The sequence below is a fragment of the Plectropomus leopardus genome, chromosome 10 (assembly GCF_026936395.1).
Source record: "Plectropomus leopardus strain MGB_pleo_1.0 chromosome 10, ASM2693639v1, whole genome shotgun sequence".
Taxonomy (NCBI): domain Eukaryota; kingdom Metazoa; phylum Chordata; class Actinopteri; order Perciformes; family Serranidae; genus Plectropomus; species Plectropomus leopardus.
Window position 1 is genome coordinate 33,764,171 of NC_142185.1, and position 25,000 is coordinate 33,789,170.

The following is a 25,000-nucleotide window of genomic DNA, read 5'->3' on the forward strand; positions in this document are numbered from 1 at the left end:
ACCATTATTTAGGACGTACTATAATATGATGTGTACACAATAATAATATCAATAACTATAATAACAACACCTTTAATTCATTGAGCACTTAACCGGGTAATCAAAAACACCTCACGCAAGGCTCATTCATTTTTTCAACATGCAATGTTATGGGGGTTTTGGCCGTTTTTGAAACATTCTGTGCTATGGCGTCTCAGAACGCTATTTTATGCTGTTTTGAGGTCTTTTCAGCAGTTTTTGGGACATGTCATATTTTGTCATTTTTGCCATACTATAGCCTTGCTTTTTCGGTCATTTTTCAGACATTCAATATCATGGTGTTTTGGGGCGTTTTTGCAAAATTCTATGCTATGGCATCTCTTGGCACGTCATTTTATGATGTTTTGAGGCGTTTCCAGGAGTTTTTGGGACATGTCATATTTTGACATTTTTGCCATACTATAGCCTTGGTTTTTCAGTCATTTTTCTGACACTCAAAATTAGGATGGTTTTTTAAGTTTTTGCAAAATTCTATGCTATGGCATCTCTTGGAATGCTATTTTATGCTGTTTTGAGGCGTTTCCAGCAGTTTTTAGGACATGTCATATTTTGACATTTTTGCCATACTATAGCCTTGCTTTTTCGGTCATTTTTCAGACATTCAATATCATGGTGTTTTTGTTTGTTTTTGAAACATTCTATGCTATGGCGTGTCTCAGCACGCTATTTTATGCTGTTTTGACATGTTTCCAGCAGTTTTTGGGACATGTCATATTTTGACATTTTTGCCTTGGTTTTTCAGTCATTTTTCAGACATTCAATATCATGGTGTTTTGGGGCATTTTTGTAAAATTCTATGCTATGGCATCTCTTGGCACGTCATTTTATGATGTTTTGAGGCGTTTCCAGCAGTTTTGGGGACATGTCATATTTTGACATTTTTGCCATACTATAGCCTTGCTTTTTTAGTCATTTTTCTGACATTCAAAATTAGGGTGGTTTTTGATGTTTTTGCAAAATTCTATGCTATGGCATCTCTTGGAATGCTATTTTATGCTGTTTTGAGGCATTTCCAGCAGTTTTTGGGACATGTCATATTTTGACATTTTTGCCATACTATAGCCTTGGTTTTGTGGTCATTTTTTCGACTTGCAATATTATGGTGTTTTTGTCAGTTTTTGAAACATTCTATGCTATGGCGTGTCTCAGCACGCTATTTTATGTTGTTTTGACGTGTTTCCAGCAGTTTTTGGGACATGTCATATTTTGACATTTTTGCCATACTATAGCCTTGCTTTTTTAGTCATTTTTCTGACATTCAAAATTAGGATGGTTTTTGATGTTTTTGCAAAATTCTATGCTATGGCATCTCTTGGAATGCTATTTTATGCTGTTTTGAGGCATTTCCAGCTGTTTTTGGGACATGTCATATTTTGACATTTTTGCCATACTATAGCCTTGCTTTTTTAGTCATTTTTCTGACATTCAAAATTAGGATGGTTTTTGATGTTTTTGCAAAATTCTATGCTATGGCATCTCTTGGAATGCTATTTTATGCTGTTTTGAGGCATTTCCAGCTGTTTTTGGGACATGTCATATTTTGACATTTTTGCCATACTATAGCCTTGGTTTTTGGGTCATTTTTTCAACGTGCAATATTATGGTGTTTTTGTCTGTTTTTGAAACATTCTTTGCTATGACGTCTCTTGGCACGCTATTTTATGTTGTTTTGACGTGTTCCCAGCAGTTTTTGGGACATGTCATATTTTGACATTTTTGCCATACTATAGCCTTGCTTTTTCGGTCATTTTTCTGACATTCAAAATTCTGCTGTTTTCTGGCGTGTTTTCAAAATTCGATGCTATGGCGTCTCTTGACACGCTATTTTATGCTGTTTTGAGACGTTTCCAGGAGTTTTTGAGACATGTCATATTTTGACATTTTTGCCTTACTATAGCCTTAGTTTTGTGGTCATTTTTTCGACTTGCAATATTATGGTGTTTTTGTCAGTTTTTGAAACATTCTATGCTATGGCGTGTCACAGGACGCTATTTTATGCTGTTTTGAGGCATTTCCAGCTGTTTTTGGGACATGACATATTTTGACATTTTTGCCATACTATAGCCTTGCTTTTTCAGTCATTTTTCAGACATTCAATATCATGGTGTTTTGGGGCGTTTTTGTAAAATTCTATGCTATGGCGTCTCTTGGCACGTCATTTTATGATGTTTTGAGGCGTTTCCAGGAGTTTTTGGGACATGTCATATTTTGACATTTTTTGCCTTACTATAGCCTTGCTTTTGTGATCATTTTTTCGACTTGCAATATTATGGTGTTTTCGTCAGTTTTTGAAACATTATATGCTATGGCATCTCTTGGAATGCTATTTTATGCTGTTTTGAGGCATTTCCAGCTGTTTTTGGGACATGTCATATTTTGACATTTTTGCCATACTATAGCCTTGGTTTTTTGGTCATTTTTTCAACATGCAATATTATGGTGTTTTTGTCTGTTTTTAAAAAATTCTATGCTATGACGTGTCTCAGGATGCTATTTTATGCTGTTTTGAGGCGTTTCCACCAGTTTTTGGGACATGTCATATTTTGACATTTTTGCCATACTATAGCCTTGCTTTTTTAGTCATTTTTCTGACATTCAAAATTAGGGTGGTTTTTGATGTTTTTGCAAAATTCTATGCTATGGCGTGTCACAGGACGCTATTTTATGCTGTTTTGAGGCGTTTCCAGCTGTTTTTGGGACATGTCATATTTTGACATTTTTGCCATACTATAGCCTTGCTTTTTCGGTCATTTTTCTGACATTCAAAATTCTGCTGTTTTCTGGCATGTTCACAAAATTCTATGCTATGGCGTCTCTTGTCACGCTATTTTATGTTGTTTTGACGTGTTCCCAGCAGTTTTTGGGACATGTCATATTTTGACATTTTTGCCTTACTATAGCCTTGCTTTTTCGGTCATTTTTCTGACATTCAAAATTCTGCTGTTTTCTGGCATGTTTTCAAAATTCGATGCTATGGCGTCTCTTGGCACGCTATTTTATGCTGTTTTGAGGCATTTCCAGCTGTTTTTGGGACATGTCATATTTTGACATTTTTGCCATACTATAGCCTTGGTTTTTTGGTCATTTTTTCGACTTGCAATATTATGGTGTTTTTGTTTGTTTTTGAAACATTCTATGCTATGGCGTGTCTCAGCACACTATTTTATGCTGTTTTGACATGTTTGCAGCTGTTTTTGGGACATGTCATATTTTGACATTTTTGCCTTACTATAGCCTTGGTTTTTTGGTCATTTTTCTGACATTCAAAATTAGGATGGTTTTTGATGTTTTTGCAAAATTCTATGCTATGGCATCTCTTGGAATGCTATTTTATGCTGTTTTGAGGCATTTCCAGCTGTTTTTGGGACATGTCATATTTTGACATTTTTGCCATACTATAGCCTTGGTTTTTTGGTCATTTTTTCAACATGCAATATTATGGTGTTTTTGTCTGTTTTTGAAACATTCTTTGCTATGACGTCTCTTGGCACGCTATTTTATGTTGTTTTGAAGTGTTTCCAGCAGTTTTTGGGACATGTCATATTTTGACATTTTTGCCTTACTATAGCCTTGGTTTTTCGGTCATTTTTCTGACATTCAAAATTAGGATGGTTTTTGATGTTTTTGCAAAACTCTATGCTATGGCGTGCCTCAGCACGCTATTTTATGTTGTTTTGAGGCGTTTCCAGCAGTTTTTGGGACATGTCATATTTTGACATTTTTGCCATACTATAGCCTTGCTTTTTTAGTCATTTTTCTGACATTCAAAATTAGGATGGTTTTTGATGTTTTTGCAAAATTCTATGCTATGGCGTGTCACAGGACGCTATTTTATGCTGTTTTGAGGCATTTCCAGCTGTTTTTGGGACATGTCATATTTTGACATTTTTGCCTTACTATAGCCTTGGTTTTTTGGTCATTTTTTCAACATGCAATATTATGGTGTTTTTGTCTGTTTTTGAAACATTCTTTGCTATAACGTCTCTTGGCACGCTATTTTATGTTGTTTTGACGTGTTTCCAGCAGTTTTTGGGACATGTCATATTTTGACATTTTTGCCTTACTATAGCCTTGCTTTTTCAGTAATTTTTCTGACATTCAAAATTAGGATGGTTTTTGATGTTTTTGCAAAATTCTATGCTATGGCGTGTCTCAGCACACTATTTTATGCTTTTTTGACATGTTTCCAGCAGTTTTTGGGACATGTCACATTTTGACATTTTTGCCTTACTATAGCCTTGCTTTTTCGGTCATTTTTCTGACATTCAAAATTAGGATGGTTTTTGATGTTTTTGCAAAACTCTATGCTATGGCGTCTCTTGTCACGCTATTTTATGTTGTTTTGAGGCGTTTCCAGCAGTTTTTGGGACATGTCATATTTTGACATTTTTGCCATACTATAGCCTTGCTTTTTTAGTCATTTTTCTGACATTCAAAATTAGGGTGGTTTTTGATGTTTTTGCAAAATTCTATGCTATGGCGTGTCTCAACACACTATTTTATGCTGTTTTGACATGTTTCCAGCAGTTTTTGGGACATGTCATATTTTGTCATTTTTGCCATACTATAGCCTTGCTTTTTCGGTCATTTTTCTGACATTCAAAATTCTGCTGTTTTCTGGCATGTTCACAAAATTCTATGCTATGGCGTCTCTTGTCACGCTATTTTATGTTGTTTTGAGGCGTTTCCAGCAGTTTTTGGGACATGTCATATTTTGACATTTTTGCCATACTATAGCCTTGCTTTTTTAGTCATTTTTCTGACATTCAAAATTAGGGTGGTTTTTGATGTTTTTGCAAAATTCTATGCTATGGCGTGTCTCAGCACACTATTTTATGCTGTTTTGACATGTTTCCAGCAGTTTTTAGGACATGTCATATTTTGACATTTTTGCCTTACTATAGCCTTGCTTTTTCGGTCATTTTTCTGACATTCAAAATTAGGATGGTTTTTGATGTTTTTGCAAAATTCTATGCTATGGCGTGTCACAGGACGCTATTTTATGCTGTTTTGAGGCGTTTCCAGCTGTTTTTGGGACATGACATATTTTGACATTTTTGCCTTACTATAGCCTTGCTTTTTCGGTCATTTTTCTGACATTCAAAATTCTGCTGTTTTCTGGCATGTTTTCAAAATCTGATGCTATGGCGTCTCTTGGCACGCTATTTTATGCTGTTTTGAGGCATTTCCAGCTGTTTTTGGGACATGTCATATTTTGACATTTTTGCCTTACTATAGCCTTGGTTTTTTGGTCATTTTTCTGACATTCAAAATTAGGATGGTTTTTGATGTTTTTGCAAAATTCTATGCTATGGCATCTCTTGGAATGCTATTTTATGCTGTTTTGAGGCATTTCCAGCTGTTTTTGGGACATGTCATATTTTGACATTTTTGCCATACTATAGCCTTGGTTTTTTGGTCATTTTTTCAACATGCAATATTATGGTGTTTTTGTCTGTTTTTGAAACATTCTTTGCTATGACGTCTCTTGGCACGCTATTTTATGTTGTTTTGAAGTGTTTCCAGCAGTTTTTGGGACATGTCATATTTTGACATTTTTGCCATACTATAGCCTTGCTTTTTTAGTCATTTTTCTGACATTCAAAATTAGGGTGGTTTTTGATGTTTTTGCAAAATTCTATGCTATGACGTGTCTCAGGACGCTATTTTATGCTGTTTTGAGGCGTTTCCACCAGTTTTTGGGACATGTCATATTTTGACATTTTTGCCATACTATAGCCTTGCTTTTTTAGTCATTTTTCTGAGATTCAAAATTAGGGTGGTTTTTGATGTTTTTGCAAAATTCTATGCTATGGCATCTCTTGGAATGCTATTTTATGCTGTTTTGAGGCATTTCCAGCTGTTTTTGGGACATGTCATATTTTGACATTTTTGCCTTACTATAGCCTTGCTTTTTTGGTCATTTTTTCAACATGCAATATTATGGTGTTTTTGGCCGTGTTTGAAACATTCTTTGCTATGACGTCTCTTGGCACGCTATTTTATGCTGTTTTGAGGCGTTTCCAGCAGTTTTTGGGACATGTCATATTTTGACATTTTTGCCATACTATAGCCTTGCTTTTTCGGTCATTTTTCTGACATTCAAAATTCTGCTGTTTTCTGGCATGTTTTCAAAATCTGATGCTATGGCGTCTCTTGGCACGCTATTTTATGCTGTTTTGAGGCATTTCCAGCTGTTTTTGGGACATGTCATATTTTGACATTTTTGCCATACTATAGCCTTGGTTTTTTGGTCATTTTTTCGACTTGCAATATTATGGTGTTTTTGTTTGTTTTTGAAACATTCTATGCTATGGCGTGTCTCAGCACACTATTTTATGCTGTTTTGACATGTTTGCAGCTGTTTTTGGGACATGTCATATTTTGACATTTTTGCCATACTATAGCCTTGGTTTTTTGGTCATTTTTCTGACATTCAAAATTAGGATGGTTTTTGATGTTTTTGCAAAATTCTATGCTATGGCGTCTCTTGGAATGCTATTTTATGCTGTTTTGAGGCATTTCCAGGTGTTTTTGGGACATGTCATATTTTGACATTTTTGCCATACTATAGCCTTGGTTTTTTGGTCATTTTTTCAACATGCAATATTATGGTGTTTTTGTCTGTTTTTGAAACATTCTTTGCTATGACGTCTCTTGGCACGCTATTTTATGTTGTTTTGAAGTGTTTCCAGCAGTTTTTGGGACATGTCATATTTTGACATTTTTGCCATACTATAGCCTTGCTTTTTCGGTCATTTTTCTGACATTCGAAATTAGGATGGTTTTTGATGTTTTTGCAAAACTCTATGCTATGGCGTGTCTCAGCACGCTATTTTATGCTGTTTTGAGGCGTTTCCAGCTGTTTTTGGGACATGTCATATTTTGACATTTTTGCCTTACTATAGCCTTGCTTTTTTAGTCATTTTTCTGACATTCAAAATTAGGGTGGTTTTTGATGTTTTTGCAAAATTCTATGCTATGGCGTGTCTCAGCACACTATTTTATGCTGTTTTGACATGTTTCCAGCAGTTTTTGGGACATGTCATATTTTGTCATTTTTGCCATACTATAGCCTTGCTTTTTTAGTCATTTTTCTGACATTCAAAATTAGGCTGTTTTTTGGCATGTTTTTGCAAAATTCTATGCTATGGCGTGTCACAGGTCATGCTATTTTATGTTGTTTTGAGGCGTTTCCAGCAGTTTTTGGGACATGTCATATTTTGACATTTTGCCTTACTATAGCCCTGGTTTTTTGGTCATTTTTCTGACATTCAAAATTAGGATGGATTTTGATGTTTTTGCAAAATTCTATGCTATGGCGTGTCTCAGCACACCATTTTATGCTGTTTTGAGATGTTTGCAGCTGTTTTTGGGACATGACATATTTTGACATTTTTGCCTTACTATAGCCTTGCTTTTTCGGTCATTTTTCTGACATTCAAAATTCTGCTGTTTTCTGGCATGTTTTCAAAATCTGATGCTATGGCGTCTCTTGGCACGCTATTTTATGTTGTTTTGAGGCATTTCCAGCTGTTTTTGGGACATGTCATATTTTGACATTTTTGCCATACTATAGCCTTGCTTTTTCGGTCATTTTTCAGACATTCAACATCATGGTGTTTTTGTTTGTTTTGAAACATTCTATGCTATGGCGTGTCTCAGCACACTATTTTATGCTGTTTTGACATGTTTCCAGCAGTTTCTAGGACATGACATATTTTGACATTTTTGCCATACTATAGCCTTGCTTTTTCGGTCATTTTTCTGACATTCAAAATTAGGATGGTTTTGATGTTTTCAAAATTCTGATGCTATGGCATCTCTTGGAATGCTATTTTATGCTGTTTTGAGGCATTTCCAGCTGTTTTTGGGACATGTCATATTTTGACATTTTTGCCATACTATAGCCTTGGTTTTTTGGTCATTTTTTCAACATGCAATATTATGGTGTTTTTGTCTGTTTTTGAAACATTCTTTGCTATGACGTCTCTTGGCACGCTATTTTATGTTGTTTTGAAGTGTTTCCAGCAGTTTTTGGGACATGTCATATTTTGACATTTTTGCCATACTATAGCCTTGCTTTTTTAGTCATTTTTCTGACATTCAAAATTAGGGTGGTTTTTGATGTTTTTGCAAAATTCTATGCTATGGCGTGTCACAGGATGCTATTTTATGCTGTTTTGAGGCATTTCCAGCTGTTTTTGGGACATGTCATATTTTGACATTTTTGCCTTACTATAGCCTTTGGTTTTTGGTCATTTTCTGACATGCAATATTATGGTGTTTTTGTCAGTTTTTGCAAAATTCTATGCTATGGCGTGTCTCAGCACACTATTTTATGCTGTTTTGACATGTTTGCAGCTGTTTTTGGGACATGTCATATTTTGACATTTTTGCCATACTATAGCCTTGGTTTTTTGGTCATTTTTCTGACATTCAAAATTAGGATGGTTTTTGATGTTTTTGCAAAATTCTATGCTATGGCGTGTCTCAGCACACCATTTTATGCTGTTTTGACATGTTTCCAGCAGTTTTTGGGACATGTCATATTTTGTCATTTTTGCCTTACTATAGCCTTGCTTTTTTAGTCATTTTTCTGACATTCAAAATTCTGCTGTTTTCTGATGTTTTCAAAATTCTATGCTATGGCATCTCTTGGAATGCTATTTTATGCTGTTTTGAGGCATTTCCAGCTGTTTTTGGGACATGTCATATTTTGACATTTTTGCCATACTATAGCCTTGGTTTTTTGGTCATTTTTTCAACATGCAATATTATGGTGTTTTTGTCTGTTTTTGAAACATTCTTTGCTATGGTGTCTCTCAGCACACTATTTTATGTTGTTTTGACATGTTTCCAGCAGTTTTTGGGACATGTCATATTTTGACATTTTTGCCATACTATAGCCTTGCTTTTTCGGTCATTTTTCTGACATTCGAAATTAGGATGGTTTTTGATGTTTTTGCAAAACTCTATGCTATGGCGTGTCTCAGCACGCTATTTTATGCTGTTTTGAGGCGTTTCCAGCAGTTTTTGGGACATGTCATATTTTGACATTTTTGCCTTACTATAGCCTTGCTTTTTTAGTCATTTTTCTGACATTCAAAATTAGGGTGGTTTTTGATGTTTTTGCAAAATTCTATGCTATGGCGTGTCTCAGCACACTATTTTATGCTGTTTTGACATGTTTCCAGCAGTTTTTGGGACATGTCATATTTTGTCATTTTTGCCATACTATAGCCTTGCTTTTTCGGTCATTTTTCTGACATTTAAAATTCTGCTGTTTTCTGGCATGTTCACAAAATTCTATGCTATGGCGTCTCTTGTCATGCTATTTTATGTTGTTTTGAGGCGTTTCCAGCAGTTTTTAGGACATGTCATATTTTGACATTTTTGCCATACTATAGCCTTGCTTTTTCGGTCATTTTTCTGACATTCAAAATTCTGCTGTTTTCTGGCATGTTTTCAAAATCTGATGCTATGGCGTCTCTTGGCACGCTATTTTATGCTGTTTTGAGGCATTTCCAGCTGTTTTGGGACATGTCATATTTTGACATTTTTGCCTTACTATAGCCTTGGTTTTTTGGTCATTTTTTCGACTTGCAATATTATGGTGTTTTTGTTTGTTTTTGAAACATTCTATGCTATGGCGTGTCTCAGCACACTATTTTATGCTGTTTTGACATGTTTGCAGCAGTTTTTGGGACATGTCATATTTTGACATTTTTGCCATACTATAGCCTTGGTTTTTTGGTCATTTTTCTGACATTCAAAATTAGGATGGTTTTTGATGTTTTTGCAAAATTCTATGCTATGGCGTGTCTCAGCACACCATTTTATGCTGTTTTGACATGTTTTCAGCAGTTTTTGGGACATGTCATATTTTGACATTTTTGCCATACTATAGCCTTGCTTTTTTAGTCATTTTTCTGACATTCAAAATTCTGCTGTTTTCTGGCATGTTCACAAAATTCTATGCTATGGCGTCTCTTGGCACGCTATTTTATGCTGTTTTGAAGTGTTTCCAGCAGTTTTTGGGACATGTCATATTTTGACATTTTTGCCATACTATAGCCTTGCTTTTTCGGTCATTTTTCTGACATTCAAAATTAGGATGGTTTTTGATGTTTTTGCAAAATTCTATGCTATGGCGTGTCACAGGACGCTATTTTATGCTGTTTTGAGGCGTTTCCAGCTGTTTTTGGGACATGACATATTTTGACATTTTTGCCATACTATAGCCTTGCTTTTTCGGTCATTTTTCTGACATTCAAAATTCTGCTGTTTTCTGGCATGTTTTCAAAATCTGATGCTATGGCGTCTCTTGGCACGCTATTTTATGCTGTTTTGAGGCATTTCCAGCTGTTTTTGGGACATGTCATATTTTGACATTTTTGCCATACTATAGCCTTGGTTTTTTGGTCATTTTTCTGACATTCAAAATTAGGATGGTTTTTGGACGTTTTTGCAACATTCTATGCTATGGCGTGTCTCGGCACCCTATTTTATGCTATTTTATGGTGTTTTCAGCTGTTTTTGGGACATGTCATATTTTGACATTTTTGCCTTACTATAGCCTTGGTTTTTAGTCATTTTTCTGAGATTCAAAATTAGGGTGGTTTTTGATGTTTTGCAAAATTCTATGCTATGGCATCTCTTGGAATGCTTTTTTATGCTGTTTTGAGGCATTTTCAGCTGTTTTTGGGACATGTCATATTTTGACATTTTTGCCTTACTATAGCCTTGCTTTTTTGGTCATTTTTTCAACATGCAATATTATGGTGTTTTTGGCCGTGTTTGAAACATTCTTTGCTATGGCATGTCTCTGGCACGCTATTTTATGCTGTTTTATGGTGTTTCCAGCTGTTTTTGGGACATGTCATATTTTGACATTTTTGCCATACTATAGCCTTGCTTTTTCGGTCATTTTCTGACATTCAATATTTGGGTGTTTTCTGGCATGTTTTTGCAAAATTCTGATGCTATGGCGTCTCTTGGCACGCTATTTTATGCTGTTTTATGGCATTTTCAGCTGTTTTTGGGACATGTCATATTTTGACATTTTGCCATACTATAGCCTTGTTTTTTGGTCATTTTTTCGACATGCAATATTATGGTGTTTTTGTTTGTTTTGAAACATTCTATGCTATGGCGTGTCTCAGCACACTATTTTATGCTGTTTTGACATGTTTGCAGCTGTTTTTAGGACATGTCATATTTTGACATTTTGCCTTACTATAGCCTTGGTTTTTGGTCATTTTTCTGACATTCAAAATTAGGATGTTTTTGGCTGTTTGTTTTGCAAAATTCTATGCTATGGCGTGTCTTGGCAACCTATTTTATGCTGTTTTATGGTGTTTCCAGGTGTTTTTGGGACATGTCATATTTTGACATTTTTGCCATACTATAGCCTTGGTTTTTGGTCATATTTTCAACATGCAATATTATGGTTATTTTTGTCTGTTTTGAAACATTCTTTGCTATGGTGTGTCTTGGCACGCTATTTTATGTTGTTTTATGGTGTTTCCAGCAGTTTTGGGACATGTCATATTTTGACATTTTTGCCATACTATAGCCTTGGTTTTTCGGTCATTTTTCTGACATTCAATATTAGGATGTTTTTGATGTTTTTGCAACATTCTATGCTATGGCGTGTCTCAGCTCCCTATTTTATGCTGTTTTGACATGTTTTCAGCTGTTTTTGGGACATGTCATATTTTGACATTTTGCCTTACTATAGCCTTGGTTTTTCAGTCATTTTTTCAACATTCCATATTAGGGTGTTTTTGGCTGTTTTTGCAACATTCTATGCTATGGTGTGTCTCAGCAACCTATTTTATGCTGTTTTATGGTGTTTCCAGCAGTTTTTGGGACATGTCATATTTTGACATTTTTGCCATACTATAGCCTTGGTTTTTCGGTCATTTTTCAACATTTAAAATTTGGGTGTTTTCTGGCATGTTTTTGCAAAATTCTATGCTATGGCGTGTCTCAGCTCCCTATTTTATGCTGTTTTGACATGTTTCCAGCAGTTTTTGGGACATGTCATATTTTGACATTTTGCCATACTATAGCCTTGGTTTTTCAGTCATTTTTTCAACATTCAAAATTAGGGTGTTTTTGGCTGTTTTTGCAAAATTCTATGCTATGGCGTGTCTCGGCAACCTATTTTATGCTGTTTTGAGGCGTTTCCAGCTGTTTTTGGGACATGACATATTTTGACATTTTTGCCATACTATAGCCTTGCTTTTTCGGTCATTTTTCTGACATTCAAAATTCTGCTGTTTTCTGGCATGTTTTTGCAAAATTATATGCTATGGCGTGTCTCGGCTCGCTATTTTATGCTGTTTTGACATGTTTTCAGCAGTTTTTGAGACATGTCATATTTTGACATTTTTGCCTTACTATAGCCTTGCTTTTTCGGTCATTTTTCAGACATGCCATATTTGGGTGTTTTGGGCTGTTTTTGCAAAATTCTATGCTATGGTGTGTCTCGGCATCCTATTTTATTCTATTTTATGGTGTTTTTAACTGTTTTTGGGACATGTCATTTTTTGACATTTTTGCCATACTATAGCCTTGGTTTTTTGGTCATTTTTTCTACTTGCAATATTATGGTGTTTTTGTTTGTTTTTGCAAAATTCTATGCTATGGCGCGTCTCAGCACGCTATTTTATGCTGTTTTGACATGTTTCCAGCAGTTTTTGGGACATGTCATGTTTTGACATTTTTTCCATACTATAGCCTTGTATTTTGGGTATTTCTCTACAGAATAAGAATCGGAATCAGAATCTGCTTTAATTGCCATATACATTTACATATACCAAGAATGTGACTTGGTGTTCTGGTGCAAAACAATTAACATAAAGGACAGAATAAAAATAGTGACTTTCAATAGAAAAGAACATAAGATTTAAAAAAAAGAAGCCATTTAATTTATAAAATGACAAGATAGAATATAAAGGACACAAAATGTCTGTATATATTGTTCATCATGGTGACAGCAGAGGGGAAGACACTGTTCTTGAGTCTTGAGATTTTGGTCCTGATGGACTGCAACCTCTTGCCAGAGGGGAAGGTCTCAAAGAGCCTGTATTCAGGATGAGACGGGTCTGCCACAATTTTACGTGCACGCCTCAGGGCCCTGGAGGTGCACAGGTCATAGAGAGATAGCAGGTGGCAGCCAATCACCCTCTCTGCAGCGTGGATGATACGTTGAAGCCTGTTGTTCTCCCTCGCCATGGCTGCAGCTTACCACACTGTGAAGGACACATACCGTGTTAGAGTGTTTTTGGATCTCTTCACCAAATTTGAAAATATGTCATATTTTGACATTTTTGCCTTACTATAGCCTTGTTTTTTCGGTCATTTTTTCGACATGCAATATTATGGTGTTTTTGGCGGTGTTTGCAAAATTCTATGCTATGACGCGTCTCGGCGTGCTATTTTATGCTGTTTTCAGCAGTTTTTGAGACATGTCATATTTTGACATTTTTGCCTTACTATAGCCTTGGTTTTTCGCTCATATTTTCGACATGCCATATTTGGGTGTTTTTGGCTGTTTTTGAAACATTCTTTGTGATGGCGTGTCTCGGCAACCTATTTTATGCTATTTTATGGTGTTTTTAACTGTTTTTGAGACATGTCATATTTTGACATTTTTGCCTTACTATAGCCTTGGTTTTTCAGTCATTTTTTCACCATGCAGTATTATGGTGTTTTTGGCCATGTTTGCAACATTCTATGCTATGGTGTGTGTCGGCAACCTATTTTATGCTATTTTATGGTGTTTTCAGCTGTTTTTGGGACATGTCATATTTTGACATTTTTGCCTTACTATAGCCTTGGTTTTTCGGTCATTTTTTCGACATGCAATATTTGGGTGTTTTTGGCTGTTTTTGCAACATTCTTTGCTATGGCGTGTCTCGGCAACCTATTTTATGCTATTTTATGGTGTTTTCAGCTGTTTTTGGGACATGTCATATTTTGACATTTTTGCCTTACTATAGCCTTGGTTTTTCAGTCATTTTTTCAACATGCCATATTTGGGTGTTTTTGGCTGTTTTTGCAGCATTCTTTGCTATGGTGTGTCTCGGCATCCTATTTTATTCTATTTTATGGTGTTTTCAGCTGTTTTTGGGACATGTCATATTTTGACATTTTTGCCTTACTATAGCCTTGGTTTTTCAGTCATTTTTTCACCATGCAGTATTATGGTGTTTTTGGCCATGTTTGCAACATTCTATGCTATGGCGTGTCTTGGCACGCTATTTTATGCTGTTTTGTCGTGTTTTCAGCTGTTTTTGGGACATGTCATATTTTGACATTTTTACCTTACTATAGCCTTGGTTTTTCAGTCATTTTTTCAACGTGCAATATTATGGTGTTTTTGAACGTTTTTGCAAAATTCTATGCTATGGCGTGTCTCGGCACCCTATTTTATGCTATTTTATGGTGTTTTCAGCTGTTTTTGGGACATGTCATATTTTGACATTTTTGCCTTACTATAGCCTTGGTTTTTCGCTCATATTTTCGACATGCCATATTTGGTTATTTTTGGCTGTTTTTGCAACATTCTTTGCTATGGTGTGTCTCGGCATCCTATTTTATGCTATTTCATGGTGTTTTCAGCTGTTTTTGGGACATGTCATATTTTGACATGTTTGCCTTACTATAGCCTTGGTTTTTCGGTCATTTTTTCAGCATGCAATATTATGGTGTTTTTGGCCGTTTTTGCAAAATCCTATAGTATGGCATGTCTCTGCAACCTATTTTATGCTACTTTATGGTGTTTTTAACTGTTTTTGAGACATGTCATATTTTGACATTTTTGCCTTACTATAGCCTTGGTTTTTCGCTCATATTTTCGACATGCCATATTTGGGTGTTTTTGGCTGTTTTTGCAACATTCTTTGCTATGGCGTGTCTCGGCTCCCTATTTTATGCTGTTTTGACATGTTTTCAGCTGTTTTTGGGACATGTCATATTTTGACATTTTTGCCTTACTATAGCCTTGGTTTTTCAGTCATTTTTTCAACATGCCATATTTGGGTGTTTTTGGCTGTTTTTGCAACATTCTTTGCTATGGTGTGTCTCGGCAACCTATTTTATGCTATTTTATGGTGTTTTTAACTGTTTTTGAGACATGTCATATTTTGACATTTTTGCCTTACTATAGCCTTGGTTTTTCGGTCATTTTTTCAACATGCCATATTTGGGTGTTTTTGGCTGTTTTTGCAACATTCTTTGCTATGGCGTGTCTCGGCTCCCTATTTTATGCTGTTTTGACATGTTTTCAGCTGTTTTTGGGACATGTCATATTTTGACATTTTTGCCTTACTATAGCCTTGGTTTTTCAGTCATTTTTTCAACATGCCATATTTGGGTGTTTTTGGCTGTTTTTGCAGCATTCTTTGCTATGGTGTGTCTCGGCATCCTATTTTATTCTATTTTATGGTGTTTTTAACTGTTTTTGAGACATGTCATATTTTGACATTTTTGCCTTACTATAGCCTTGGTTTTTCGCTCATATTTTTGACATGCAATATTATGGTGTTTTTGGCCGTGTTTGCAACATTCTATGCCATGACGTGTCTCGGCACGCTATTTTATGCTGTTTTGACGTGTTTTCAGCTGTTTTTGAGACATGTCATATTTTGACATTTTTGCCTTACTATAGCCTTGGTTTTTCGGTCAATTTTTCAACATGCAATATTATGGTGTTTTTGGACGTTTTTGCAAAATTCTATAGTATGGCGTGTTTCGGCACCCTATTTTATGCTATTTTATGGTGTTTTCAGCAGTTTTTGAGACATGTCATATTTTGACATTTTTGCCTTACTATAGCCTTGGTTTTTCGCTCATATTTTCGACATGCCATATTTGGTTATTTTTGGCTGTTTTTGCAACATTCTTTGCTATGGCGTGTCTCGGCACCCTATTTTATGCTATTTTATGGTGTTTTCAGCTGTTTTTGGGACATGTCATATTTTGACATTTTTGCCTTACTATAGCCTTGGTTTTTCAGTCATTTTTTCAACATGCCATATTTGGGTGTTTTTGGCTGTTTTTGCAACATTCTTTGCTATGGCGTGTCTAGACTCCCTATTTTATGCTGTTTTGACATGTTTTCAGCTGTTTTTGGGACATGTCATATTTTGACATTTTTGCCTTACTATAGCCTTGGTTTTTCGCTCATATTTTCGACATGCCATATTTGGTTATTTTTGGCTGTTTTTGCAACATTCTTTGCTATGGTGTGTCTCGGCATCCTATTTTATGCTATTTCATGGTGTTTTCAGCTGTTTTTGGGACATGTCATATTTTGACATTTTTGCCTTACTATAGCCTTTGGTTTTCGGTCATTTTTTCAGCATGCGATATTATGGTGTTTTTGGCCGTTTTTGCAAAATCCTATAGTATGGCATGTCTCGGCAACCTATTTTATGCTACTTTATGGTGTTTTTAACTGTTTATGAGACATGTCATGTTTTGACATTTTTGCCTTACTATAGCCTTGGTTTTTCGCTCATATTTTCGACATGCCATATTTGGGTGTTTTTGGCTGTTTTTGCAACATTCTTTGCTATGGCGTGTCTCGGCTCCCTATTTTATGCTGTTTTGACATGTTTTCAGCTGTTTTTGGGACATGTCATATTTTGACATTTTTGCCTTACTATAGCCTTGGTTTTTCAGTCATTTTTTCAACATGCCATATTTGGGTGTTTTTGGCTGTTTTTGCAGCATTCTTTGCTATGGCGTGTCTCGGCAACCTATTTTATGCTATTTTATGGTGTTTTCAGCTGTTTTTGAGACATGTCATATTTTGACAATTTTGCCTTACTATAGCCTTGGTTTTTCGGTCATTTTTTCAACATGCAATGTTATGGTATTTTTGGAAGTTTATGCAACATTCTATGCAATGGTGTGTCTCGGCAACCTATTTTATTCTATTTTATGGTGTTTTCAACTGTTTTTGAGACATGTCATATTTTGACATTTTTGCCTTACTATAGCCTTGGTTTTTCGGTCATTTTTTCAACATGCCATATTTGGGTGTTTTTGGCTGTTTTTGCAACATTCTTTGCTATGGCGTGTCTCAGCTCCCTATTTTATGCTGTTTTGACATGTTTTCAGCAGTTTTTGGGACATGTCATATTTTGACATTTTTGCCTTACTATAGCCTTGGTTTTTCAGTCATTTTTTCAACATGCCATATTTGGGTGTTTTTGGCTGTTTTTGCAGCATTCTTTGCTATGGTGTGTCTCGGCATCCTATTTTATTCTATTTTATGGTGTTTTTAACTGTTTTTGAGACATGTCATATTTTGACATTTTTGCCTTACTATAGCCTTGGTTTTTCGCTCATATTTTTGACATGCAATATTATGGTGTTTTTGGCCGTGTTTGCAACATTCTATGCCATGACGTGTCTCGGCACGCTATTTTATGCTATTTTATGGTGTTTTCAGCTGTTTTTGAGACATGTCATATTTTGACATTTTTGCCTTACTATAGCCTTGGTTTTTCGGTCAATTTTTCAACATGCAATATTATGGTGTTTTTGGACGTTTTTGCAAAATTCTATAGTATGGCGTGTTTCGGCACCCTATTTTATGCTATTTTATGGTGTTTTCAGCAGTTTTTGAGACATGTCATATTTTGACATTTTTGCCTTACTATAGCCTTGGTTTTTCGCTCATATTTTCGACATGCCATATTTGGTTATTTTTGGCTGTTTTTGCAACATTCTTTGCTATGGTGTGTCTCGGCATCCTATTTTATGCTATTTCATGGTGTTTTCAGCTGTTTTTGGGACATGTCATATTTTGACATTTTTGCCTTACTATAGCCTTGGTTTTTCGCTCATATTTTCGACATGCCATATTTGGGTGTTTTTGGCTGTTTTTGCAACATTCTTTGCTATGGCGTGTCTAGACTCCCTATTTTATGCTGTTTTGACATGTTTTCAGCTGTTTTTGGGACATGTCATATTTTGACATTTTTGCCTTACTATAGCCTTGGTTTTTCGCTCATATTTTCGACATGCCATATTTGGTTATTTTTGGCTGTTTTTGCAACATTCTTTGCTATGGTGTGTCTCGGCATCCTATTTTATGCTATTTCATGGTGTTTTCAGCTGTTTTTGGGACATGTCATATTTTGACATTTTTGCCTTACTATAGCCTTGGTTTTTCGGTCATTTTTTCAGCATGCAATATTATGGTGTTTTTGGCCGTTTTTGCAAAATCCTATAGTATGGCATGTCTCGGCAACCTATTTTATGCTACTTTATGGTGTTTTTAACTGTTTATGAGACATGTCATGTTTTGACATTTTTGCCTTACTATAGCCTTGGTTTTTCGCTCATATTTTCGACATGCCATATTTGGGTGTTTTTGGCTGTTTTTGCAACATTCTTTGCTATGGCGTGTCTCGGCTCCCTATTTTATGCTGTTTTGACATGTTTTCAGCTGTTTTTGGGACATGTCATATTTTGACATTTTTGCCTTACTATAGCCTTGGTTTTTCAGTCATTTTTTCAACATGCCATATTTGGGTGTTTTTGGCTGTTTTTGCAACATTCTTTGCTATGGTGTGTCTCGGCAACCTATTTTATGCTATTTTATGGTGTTTTTAACTGTTTTTGACACATGTCATATTTTGACATTTTTGCCTTACTATAGCCTTGGTTTTTCGGTCATTTTTTCAACATGCAATGTTATGGTATTTTTGGAAGTTTATGCAACATTCTATGCAATGGTGTGTGTCGGCAACCTATTTTATTCTATTTTATGGTGTTTTCAACTGTTTTTGAGACATGTCATATTTTGACATTTTTGCCTTACTATAGCCTTGGTTTTTCGGTCATTTTTTCAACATGCCATATTTGGGTGTTTTTGGCTGTTTTTGCAACATTCTTTGCTATGGCGTGTCTCGGCTCCCTATTTTATGCTGTTTTGACATGTTTTCAGCAGTTTTTGGGACATGTCATATTTTGACATTTTTGCCTTACTATAGCCTTGGTTTTTCAGTCATTTTTTCAACATGCCATATTTGGGTGTTTTTGGCTGTTTTTGCAGCATTCTTTGCTATGGTGTGTCTCGGCATCCTATTTTATTCTATTTTATGGTGTTTTTAACTGTTTTTGAGACATGTCATATTTTGACATTTTTGCCTTACTATAGCCTTGGTTTTTTGCTCATATTTTTGACATGCAATATTATGGTGTTTTTGGCCGTGTTTGCAACATTCTATGCCATGACGTGTCTCGGCACGCTATTTTATGCTGTTTTGACGTGTTTTCAGCTGTTTTTGAGACATGTCATATTTTGACATTTTTGCCTTACTATAGCCTTGGTTTTTCGGTCAATTTTTCAACATGCAATATTATGGTGTTTTTGGACGTTTTTGCAAAATTCTATAGTATGGCGTGTTTCGGCACCCTATTTTATGCTATTTTATGGTGTTTTCAGCAGTTTTTGAGACATGTCATATTTTGACATTTTTGCCTTACTATAGCCTTGGTTTTTCGCTCATATTTTCGACATGCCATATTTGGTTATTTTTGGCTGTTTTTGCAACATTCTTTGCTATGGTGTGTCTCGGCATCCTATTTTATGCTATTTCATGGTGTTTTCAGCTGTTTTTGGGACATGTCATATTTTGACATTTTTGCCTTACTATAGCCTTGGTTTTTCGCTCATATTTTCGACATGCCATATTTGGGTGTTTTTGGCTGTTTTTGCAACATTCTTTGCTATGGCGTGTCTAGACTCCCTATTTTATGCTGTTTTGACATGTTTTCAGCTGTTTTTGGGACATGTCATATTTTGACATTTTTGCCTTACTATAGCCTTGGTTTTTCAGTCATTTTTTCAACATGCCATATTATGGTGTTTTTTGGCTGTTTTTGCAGCATTCTTTGCTATGGTGTGTCTCGGCATCCTATTTTATTCTATTTTATGGTGTTTTTAACTGTTTTTGAGACATGTCACATTTTGACATTTTTGCCTTACTATAGCCTTGGTTTTTCGCTCAAATTTTTGACATGCAATATTATGGTGTTTTTGGCCGTGTTTGCAACATTCTATGCCATGACGTGTCTCGGCAACCTATTTTATGCTATTTTATGGTGTTTTTAACTGTTTTTGACACATGTCATATTTTGACATTTTTGCCTTACTATAGCCTTGGTTTTTCGGTCATTTTTTCAACATGCCATATTTGGGTGTTTTTGGCTGTTTTTGCAACATTCTTTGCTATGGCGTGTCTCAGCTCCCTATTTTATGCTGTTTTGACATGTTTTCAGCAGTTTTTGGAACATGTCATATTTTGACATTTTTGCCTTACTATAGCCTTGGTTTTTCAGTCATTTTTTCAACATGCCATATTTGGGTGTTTTTGGCTGTTTTTGCAGCATTCTTTGCTATGGTGTGTCTCGGCATCCTATTTTATTCTATTTTATGGTGTTTTTAACTGTTTTTGAGACATGTCACATTTTGACATTTTTGCCTTACTATAGCCTTAGTTTTTCGCTCAAATTTTTGACATGCAATATTATGGTGTTTTTGGCCGTGTTTGCAACATTCTATGCCATGACGTGTCTCGGCACGCTATTTTATGCTGTTTTGACGTGTTTTCAGCTGTTTTTGAGACATGTCATATTTTGACATTTTTGCCTTACGAAAGCCTTGGTTTTTCGCTCATATTTTCGACATGCCATATTTGGGTGTTTTTGGCTGTTTTTTCAACATTCTTTGCTATGGCGTGTCTCGGCAACCTATTTTATGCTATTTTATGGTGTTTTTAACTGTTTTTGAGACATGTCATATTTTGACATTTTTGCCTTACTATAGCCTTGGTTTTTCGGTCATTTTTTCAACATTCAATATTATGGTGTTTTTGAACGTTTTTGCAACATTCTTTGCTATGGCATGTCTCGGCAACCTATTTTATGCTATTTTATGGTGTTTTTAACTGTTTTTGAGACATGTCATATTTTGACATTTTTGCCTTACTATAGCCTTGGTTTTTCGCTCATATTTTCGACATGCAATATTATGGTGTTTTTGGCCGTGTTTGCAACATTCTATGCCATGACTTGTCTCGGCACGCTATTTTATGCTGTTTTGACGTGTTTTCAGCTGTTTTTGAGAGAAGTCATATTTTGACATTTTTACCTTACTATAGCCTTGGTTTTTCGGTCATTTTTTCAACATACAATATTATGGTGTTTTTGGACGTTTTTGCAACATTCTATGCCATGACTTGTCTCAGCACGCTATTTTATGTTGTTTTGACGTGTTTTCAGCTGTTTTTGAGAGAAGTCATATTTCGACATTTTTGCCTTACTATAGCCTTGGTTTTTCGGTCATTTTTTCAACATGCAATATTATGGTATTATTGGCCATTTTTGCAAAATTCTATGGTATGGCATGTCTCGGCAACCTATTTTATTCTATTTTATGGTGTTTTTAACTGTTTTTGAGACATGTCATATTTTGACATTTTTGCCTTACTATAGCCTTGTTTTTTCGCTCATATTTTCGACATGCAATATTATGGTGTTTTTGGCCGTGTTTGCAACTTTCTATGCAATGACGTGTCTCGGCACGCTATTTTATGCTGTTTTGACGTGTTTTCAGCTGTTTTTGAGACATGTCATATTTTGACATTTTTGCCTTACTATAGCCTTGGTTTTTCGGTCATTTTTTCAACATGCCATATTTGGGTGTTTTTGGCTGTTTTTACAACATTCTTTGCTATGGCGTGTCTCGGCAACCTATTTTATGGTGTTTTTAACTGTTTTTGAGACATGTCATATTTTGACAATTTTGTCTTACTATAGCCTTGGTTTTACGCTCATATTTTCGACATGCCATATTTGGGTGTTTTTGGCCGTGTTTGCAACATTCTATGCCATGACTTGTCTCGGCACGCTATTTTATGCTGTTTTGACGTGTTTTCAGCTGTTTTTGAGAGAAGTCATATTTTGACATTTTTGCCTTACTATAGCCTTGGTTTTTCGGTCATTTTTTCAACATGCAATATTATGGTGTTATTGGCCGTTTTTGCAATATCCTATAGTATGGCATGTCTTGGCACCCTATTTTATGCTACTTTATGGTGTTTTTAACTGTTTTTGAGACATGTCATATTTTGACATTTTTGCCTTACTATAGCCTTGGTTTTTCGCTCATATTTTCGACATGCCATATTTGGGTGTTTTTGGCTGTTTTTGCAACATTCTTTGCTATGGCGTGTCTCGGCAACCTATTTTATGCTATTTTATGGTGTTTTTAACTGTTTTTGAGACATGTCATATTTTGACAATTTTACCTTACTATAGCCTTGGTTTTTCGCTCATATTTTCAACATGCAATATTATGGTGTTTTTGGCCGTGTTTGCAACATTCTATGCCATGACGTGTCTCGGCACGCTATTTTATGCTGTTTTGACGTGTTTTCAGCTGTTTTTGAGACATGTCATATTTTGACATTTTTGCCTTACTATAGCCTTGGTTTTTCAGTCATTTTTTTCAACATGCAATATTATGGTGTTTTTGGCTGTTTTTGCAACATTCTATGCAATGGTGTGTCTTGGCTCCCTATTTTATGCTATTTTATGGTGTTTTTAACTGTTTTTGGGACATGTCATATTTTGACATTTTTGCCTTGCTTTTTCAGCTATTTTTTAAAATGCTATATTAGGGTGTTTGGGGCAATTTTTGCAATATTCTATGCTGTGGTGTGCCTTGGCATGCCATTTTATGCTGTTTTGAGGTGTTTTCAGCTGTTTTTGGGACATGTCATATTTTGACATTTTTGCCTTACTATAGCCTTGGTTTTTCGCTCATATTTTTGACATGTCATATTTGGGTGTTTTTGGCTGTTTTTGCAACATTCTTTGTGATGGCGTGTCTCGGCAACCTATTTTATGCTATTTTATGGTGTTTTTAACTGTTTTTGAGACATGTCATATTTTGACATTTTTGCATTTTGGGTCCTTTTTTCCACCTGCCATATTAGACTGTTTTTGTCCATTTTTGCAACATTGTATTCTGCGAATTTGGACCACGTGCTATAGTATGTCGTTTTGACGCAATTTTGGACCCTGTGCTATAGTATGACTTTGTAATGCAAATTTGGACCCTGAGCTAATTTATGACTTTTTGACCCGATTTGGACCACATGCTTAGGTATTACTTTTCAGACACAATTTTTGACTTTTTGACATGATTTTGGACAACATGGTATAGTATTAATTTTGCATGCTATTTTGGATGGCATGCTTTATGATGTTTTCATGATATTTTCAACAATTTCCGCCACTATACCATTGTTATATTTTGAATGGCACATTTCACACATCAAAAACCTTTTTTTTTAACCAATTTCAACATTTTTAATGACATTCTACAGTGTGATATTTTCATTTTTATTTTCATACTATACTATGCTTTTTTCATCACTATTAAGGACACACTATACAAAGATATTTAATGATTTAAAAAAAAAAACATACTTTTCTATTATGTTTTTATTACATTTTTAATGACATACTGTACTGTGATATTTTTCTGACATTTTTGATGACATGGTATACTGTGATGTGTGTATATTTTTAATTACCCACTATACAATGACATTTTCATAAGCACAGATTATACTATGGTATTTTTATTTTTATAACATACTTTATGATGTTTCAATAACATTTTATACTAGTAAGTTTTCATAATGTTCCAACTACATACTTTACTGTTTTATTGCATACTATGCTAAGACTTTTTTAAATTAGACATATAGTCTATAGTTTATAGTATGACTTTTTATCACATTTTATGATGTACTACTATGTCTCTGTTAAGTGTCTTTGAGTACTGTGAAAAGCACTCTTGTATTATTATTATTATTACTATTTTAAATCAATTCCTTACTACTTCTAAATTTACTGCCACTCTGCATTTTGCTTAACAGTCTAGTAGAAACAGATGACAATGGCATGAATACCAAAAGAATCAAAATGAGTTCACCTGATTTAGTAGAAGATCCAGAAAGCAGACCTTTTTCCAATCAATCTTTCAACACATTGGACTGAAACGTGTCTGTTGTGTCTCTGTATGTCACAGGAGTGTTTCGGTGGCAGCTCGGTGTCCGTCCCAGAGATGGAGGGAGTGCTGTGGCTGAAAGAGGACGGGAAGAAGTCTTGGAAGAAACGTTACTTCCTGCTGAGGGCTTCTGGCATCTACTATGTTCCAAAGGGGAAGGCCAAGGTGTGTGTAACAAAGGGAAGCTGAGAAAGTAATAAGGAGAAAACAACAGTGGTTAGTTTAACAGCAATGATTAAATGTAGCACTAAAAGAGAGATACTTGAAATGAAACGTGTGTTTGTGTAGGCATCCAGAGACCTGGTGTGTTTCCTCCAGTTGGATCACGTTAATGTCTACCACGGCCAGGACTACAAGAGCAAGTACAAGGCTCCGACAGATTACTGCATGGTGCTGAAGGTACATTCACACACACATTCATTTACCTGATGGTTTGGGCAAAACTTCTACTCCTGTCTGGTTTGCGGCTCCACAGTCTTCCACTGCCACCTGGTGGTGGAACAGATAAATGACAACTACTTAAAGAAGACATACTTCAACAGTACAACGTTTGTTCAAAGTATTAATACTGCCATTTGCTTTTCATTTTAGACAGTAAATTCCTCGTACTTTGTACCTTGTAAATCCAAATAAAAATACAAAATACAACAAAAATACTATCTTTACAGTGTTTGTAACAACAAAAGTTACAGATGTAGTAAAGGTACTGATGGTGATCTCAGTCGTGAAATTCTGGACCAATATCGATGTTTAAAATATCAATTTGGCTGATAGCCAATACTAATGCTTTTTGTTGTTGTTGTTGTTTGTTGTTGTTTTATTTTCTGCCAGGTAAACAATGAAACC

At 35.3% G+C, this 25,000-nt stretch overlaps 1 protein-coding gene and 1 long non-coding RNA gene across 8 annotated transcripts in view; one reads left to right on the forward strand and one right to left on the reverse strand.

Moving 5' to 3' along the window:
* Positions 1 to 25,000, forward strand: part of raph1a (Ras association (RalGDS/AF-6) and pleckstrin homology domains 1a) — a 108,416-nt gene that overhangs the window by 68,350 nt on the left and 15,066 nt on the right. For all 4 annotated transcript variants that reach the window (XM_042495348.2, XM_042495350.2, XM_042495349.2 and 1 more), the window contains 2 exons: positions 24,176 to 24,319; positions 24,443 to 24,553. In XM_042495348.2, coding sequence (XP_042351282.2) covers positions 24,176 to 24,319; positions 24,443 to 24,553 — 255 coding nt within the window. The remainder of the gene's footprint in view (positions 1 to 24,175; positions 24,320 to 24,442; positions 24,554 to 25,000) is intronic.
* The window catches only part of LOC121949611 (uncharacterized), a 31,122-nt gene continuing 18,949 nt past the window's right edge, over positions 12,828 to 25,000 (reverse strand). For 3 of the 4 annotated variants that reach the window (XR_015777722.1, XR_015777720.1, XR_015777723.1), the window contains exons 7-9: positions 24,580 to 24,643; positions 24,080 to 24,339; positions 12,828 to 13,301 (exon numbers count right to left, since the gene is read on the reverse strand). This is a non-coding gene — a long non-coding RNA (uncharacterized LOC121949611). Of the gene's footprint in view, positions 13,302 to 24,079; positions 24,340 to 24,454; positions 24,644 to 25,000 lie in introns of all 4 variants that reach the window. The other variant, XR_015777721.1, reaches the window with a different exon arrangement.